General features: G+C 25.3%; 2 protein-coding genes across 2 annotated transcripts in view; one reads left to right on the plus strand and one right to left on the minus strand.

Annotated features, from left to right (window-relative positions):
• Window positions 1-2,351, plus strand: part of LOC105623025 (nicotinamidase-like) — a 7,555-nt gene extending 5,204 nt beyond the window's left edge. The window contains exons 2-4 of the mRNA XM_012204431.1: window positions 247-499; window positions 1,403-1,549; window positions 1,992-2,351. Of these exons, the coding sequence (XP_012059821.1) occupies window positions 247-499; window positions 1,403-1,549; window positions 1,992-2,351 (760 nt within the window). The remainder of the gene's footprint in view (window positions 1-246; window positions 500-1,402; window positions 1,550-1,991) is intronic.
• Window positions 2,352-3,056: 705 nt separating this feature from the next.
• On the minus strand, window positions 3,057-4,893 carry LOC105620546 (C-type lectin domain family 4 member A). The gene is made up of 5 exons (XM_012202041.1): window positions 4,818-4,893; window positions 4,296-4,490; window positions 3,983-4,087; window positions 3,355-3,646; window positions 3,057-3,216 (listed from the first exon to the last, which is right to left on the minus strand). Exons 1-5 carry the CDS (start codon window positions 4,891-4,893, stop codon window positions 3,057-3,059), a joined length of 828 nt encoding a protein of 275 aa, XP_012057431.1.
• Between the last annotated feature and the right edge of the window lie 915 nt (window positions 4,894-5,808).

A 5,808-nucleotide genomic window follows, 5' to 3' on the forward strand; every position in this document is an offset into this window, starting at 1 on the left:
GTGTGTGTGTGTGTGTGTGTGTGTGTGTGTGTGTGTGTGTGTGTGTGTGTGTGTGTGTATTGTATATATATATATAAAGTAATGTAAAAAATGATTTTCTAAATCATTTATTGAATTGGATTGAAAAAAAGGCAAAGAGAGAATTTTTATTTAGTTCGGATTTTTATACGAATAATTGGTTAAAAGCAAATTGCTTAGAGATAAAGTTTGGATTTTTTTTTTACAATAAACAAATTCTTGTTGTAGATGTTGTAAGTGGATACATATGATTATGAATCCCATCAATATTTTGTTAGTCATCGATGTACAGAACGATTTTATCATTGGCACATTTCAAAAATACGGTTTTAAGCATGGGTTGGAAGTGGTGGAACCGATAAATCGGATTTTGAAGGAGGGTCATTGGGATGATGTGATATATGTACAGGATTGGCATCCGGAGAATCACATTAGCTTCTTTGACAATTTGGCGATGCGCGAACTTGATCCGAAATCTGAAGTATTTAAACATGCCTGCCTGATAATAAAATAGTTTCATAAAACGATTCAAGAAAATAAAATAGTTCAATAAAATAATTTGAATAAATAAATGAAAAAATAAATTTAATATTAACGTTCTAATCATATTTTTTTTTCCATATTATCTATTGCTATTTTTTTATATATCATAAGTTTATGCAAAACTAGTTTTAGCTATTTATATATGTACAGTGAGTACAAAAAGTACAGAGAAAATATTTTTTAAAAAAAACTTTATTTTTAAAAAGTAAATATTATCCAGAGAAATGAATCATCGAATTGTTGTCGAATCGATATAAATTCGATTATTTTAACACCAATTTGACATCGATTCGACGTTTAATTAACGATTTCTTGATAATTAATAATTTATTCATAAAGAATAAAATAGATTGTATGTTTCTTAAAATTATATATACCAAAATGATGTGTATTAATTATACAAAATATATCATCAAAAATAAGCGAAAATTAAAAATTGTATTGTTTGAATGCTCAAAAAATATTCGTACAGACGAGAAATTTAGCTTCTAAAATCAGGAATACGTGCTAAGCTCGTTTGTTTATATTAGAACAGAATGTAACTCATTGTATAAAATTGCTAATTAATGTTTATTTTCTACAAATAAGATTTTTTTTATAACAAATTTCCTTGTACGAATACTTTTTGCTCTTACTGTATATAATATAAAATAGAAATTTCTAAAAAATTCTTGAATATGTCCTTTTAGATAACTTTTTTATTTTTGTGTCAGTAACACAAATAAATTTAAATTTTTGGTGTTTTTTTTTATGAATTAAAATAATAAATCTTATTCAAGGTAGATTTAGCCTGTAATTCTATAATCCGAAATAAATATGAGATAATCCTATTGTGAAATAGGTCACTAAGGAAACGGCGAAACTTTTTGACACTGTTGTTTTTTTGCAACCTCCTTTAACGCAAATACTTTTGCCAAAACACTGTGTTCAGAATACTTGGGGCGCTGAATTGTATAATGGTCTGCTAATATTACCTTCTTCCAAACGGGTAATAGCTCAATTTTATACAAAAATAGAGAGCTGTGTCATATATATATATATATATATATCAACTAAAAAATATATATATATATATATATATATATATCACTAAAGATTCTCTAATTAGTCTAATTCTTTAGAACTGCATAGATATAGTTCTATAGTTCGATATAATTCTATAGTTCATAGATATAGTTCTTTATATCACAATAAAACAATAATACAATATAAAACAATAATTGTATAGACGTTCTTATCACGCTATGGCAACTATTTCTTTCTTTCTTCCATATTTATGAATTGTTATTTAAAAAGACATGAATTCCTACAATTTTTTAATCAATCTATTTATAAATTATCTTATTTTTGAAATTATGTACATCTGATATTAAGAAATCTGGTATATCCTATTTAATTAATCGGAATATTCTTCCCTTTTTATACTCAAGCTACATAAGGGTCAGAATCCAGAGAGAGACATGTATTCAGCATTTGAAAAAGATGAGCAAAGCTCCATAAAACTTGAAAAATTATTGTCAGCCGTTGAAAGGACGTTCTTATATGTCTGCGGTCTCACCTATGATTTATGCGTAAAGGAGACGTGTTTGGATGGTTTGCAATTGGGTTATCCTGTAGCTGTGATTGAAGATTGCTGCCGTAGTATAAAACCCAATGAAAAAACAACTGAATCATATATTGAAAATGGTGCATTAGTGACACATTCTAACCGCGTACTGTCCTTGGTGAACGAACAGAAGCATAGTCTGGTGATGGCGCATCAGGCCGCGAAGACTGCAAATAAACATTAATCTATTAAGCAAAACCTATTCATAGATTCATCATGTTATGTAAAAATATTTCTTAAAGATAACGACTATTTTTTGTCAAATCTAAAGTTGCATTTAAAATAGAACAGAGAAAAAAAAATATAAAAATTATTTTGTTAATTTTTATTTCTTTTTACCCCTGTTATCAGTTATTAAAATAATAAATTATTAATTCTATAATCATTGAGAAGATTTTGTCTAATTCTTATCTAAATATTTCAATTTTTACGAGGAATGAAGATAATTACAAAGCATAAGATGAATTTATTTTAATTCATTTTTACATATAATGATACATTACACTATGCTGAAATGAAAAAATATAAGCGGAAATTTAAAATTATAAACCTTCAATTTATGATTTAATACTTTATATCAAATAATTATATAATTATATAATAATCATTAATAGTCTTTCATAATGATGAATATACTTATAAATGATAATATAATTTACTAAAATGTCAATTTATTTAAATATACACAAAATTAGATATGCATACGTTATCAAGAGGAACCTATAAATATATTGTATTTTTTATTAAAAAGCAATTATACTTTATGATAAAAAATTTTGTAATTAAATTACTAAAAAGATATACTTATAAAAGATATGTTTAAAAGATATGTTATAAATAAATATAATTCCTCGTGTTTGATTTGTTATTTTCATCAACTAAAATGCGCCTAATCACTTTTATCAATTAGTAATCGTGCTGTCCTTTCGATCCTATTTGCTGATTCGTCTTCGATCGTCAATTCGCAAATATATTTTTGTCTTGAGCTGCAATCTTCACCTCTGTATGAATAAAGTTTCGACGATGCGTTGAAAGTTAACTTCAAACATCTACAATTTAAAATAATTTATAATTCAAATATTTAGTGTTGAGAATTAATTGTCATGCTAAGTAAAAACTAATATATATACGCTATTGATATTGTATTCTATTTATGTAAAAATGTTCTATTTAAGAGCGATACTAACCTGCCATCACCAATGACGGTCTGTTTAGTGTCTTGTTGAACCGGTCTAGCACTGTTGGCCCAAATCCATAAAAGTCCTGGATTTAAGCCACCTGTCCAGAAATTATTGCCTTTAAATTTGGAGTTTGACATTATACCCGCAATTACATCTTGGTTCTCTTCGACCGTGTTGAATTCAACCAAATGTCCACCCATACCACGGCAAAGACTACCCGATGATTTCCAGTCGAAATCACGATTACTGAAGTGGTAGCAGTTTTGACCCATTCTCGTGTAATTAGTAGGGCAAGGTTCTAAAAAAAACGATGACATAATAAACGAATAGATTAAAGTTGTATTAAACTCCTCAGTGAAAAATGACAAGTGGAATCGACATTGAATCGACATCGAAATCATCAAATTTATGTTGAATCGACGTCGATTCGACATCGATTCCATTGTTATTTCTCACTGGATTGTAAAATAACAAATTTGTCTCTTTCTTTCTTATAACAATTAATTTCTTTTAAACGTTATAGAAAGAAAAAATATTTTGATTATCATCATATATTATATATCATATATTATATATCATATATTATATTGAAATGATTTTTTAAATCGATTTTTTTATATTGAAGAAATTTTACCTTTCATTTTATTATTTCCAGCAATAACATAGTACAATAATTCTTCTGCTCTTCTTACTCTTTTTTCTAGATAGTCTACTCTATACACCAATTTTTCAATAGCACCTGTAAATTTCCATTTAAGATTCCTAAATCTCATTCTTTTAATTAAAAAATATTTTTTTATTACATCATTTTTAATAATTTTTTTATTATAAAATTTTTTTCTTTAATTATGTAATTGTTGTAATTATTTATAAGTTATATTAAAAATTAAAATTATTAAATTGATTTTTTTTCTTTTGAATTTTTTTAAATATCTTATAAATCATACTAAGTAAGTAAAGATCAGTTTCAGAAACATCTCTTTTATTTGATGGAGAGATTTTAGACACTGTCAAAATCTTATCATCAATCTTCATCGCTCGTATGACACGAGAATTGTTAAACTGGTGCCTTGGAAGGGTAATCCAATTTTCGAGAATTTCTGTCCATGGACCATGATTCACCATAATAGCCGTTAAATTCGCTGAAGACGGCACAGCAAATAAAATTATATTGAATGTATTAAAAGATCTAATCGCATAATCGGATTAAAAATATCTTATTGTATTCTTCATAATTTAATATTGTAATTTAATAATAAAAATATAAATAGTATAACAGCTTAATTAATAATAATTGTAGATGACATCAGAAAAAAATAAATTATTAAAACAGTATACACTTTGTGTATATTTTTGTCATTATTGTTAATTGTGTTTATTTATAAGTAGATAATGACAACTTTAATCTTATATTTAATTTTTTAATATTTTTAAATTGTTAAAATGTATTTGTAAATCATAATACGTACCAGATATCAAATTGACTATTGTTATTAACGTGACAAATATAATTGAAGAATATAATTGCACAGCTATCTTTCTCATCGTTATGATTTTGAGACCAAAGAAAAAATATACTGTAGACGAGATTTTGGATACAGAAATTGAAAGGCCGGCGTTCACCTTCCACGAAATATAAACGAAATAAAGATGCTCCGTTTTTCGCTTGAATCAATATGTATCTGACTTTCTCCTGGAAAGTTTACAGCAGCATGTTGAAATAGGAAATATCCGGATGCAAGCAAATATGTTGGAAAATTTCATTGTACACTCATGTGATATATTTAACGACATAATATTAAAAAGAACTTTTTAGATAAAGAGAATATGTATTTAAGAATATAAATATTTGCTTTTAATAAAATTTGAATATTATTATTATTGTATTAGACAAGTAAAAAAACAAAGTAATTTGAAATATTATAGAAACAAATCCGTTTACAATTAAAATTACGATAATTTTTACAAAGAGAAGCATTATTCCTTTGTGTTTCATCTCATTATTTGATTCTAATTAATTCTTATTATTAAAGCTACTGATTTACAAAATACAATAATATAATATTTCATTAGTTAATATAACATTTTAGATAAATTTATGTAAATATTTCACGATATATATTTAGAGAAACATTTATGTCGTATATGTATATTTCGGTATGTATATTTTGTTGCTTTCATAATAGTAATTGTGTAATGCATGAAATTAAGGAAGTTGGTACATAATGAATGTCGGAAACAGTAAAGAATTAGAATGTCATAGAATTCTCTTTTTTTATCAACCTTATTTACAGAATTGACTATTGGTAACATTTAACCTTGAAATTCCATATGATATATATATATATATATATATATATATATATATATATATATATATAATAATATATTATATATACTATATATTACTTATTTATATATATATATTATATATATATATATATATATACTATATATAAC

Source organism: Atta cephalotes, assembly GCF_000143395.1.
Source record: "Atta cephalotes unplaced genomic scaffold scaffold00002, whole genome shotgun sequence".
NCBI classification, from domain to species: domain Eukaryota; kingdom Metazoa; phylum Arthropoda; class Insecta; order Hymenoptera; family Formicidae; genus Atta; species Atta cephalotes.

Coding starts and splice junctions, on each gene's coding strand:
- LOC105620546 (XM_012202041.1), bottom strand. CDS start 4,893: ATGAGAAAGATAGCTGTGCAATTATATTCTTCAATTATATTTGTCACG. Junction 4,491..4,817: donor AATAGTCAATTTGATATCTG/GTACGTATTATG, acceptor TGCCGTCTTCAG/CGAATTTAACGGCTATTATG. Junction 3,647..3,982: donor TGGAAATAATAAAATGAAAG/GTAAAATTTCTT, acceptor CGTTTTTTTTAG/AACCTTGCCCTACTAATTAC.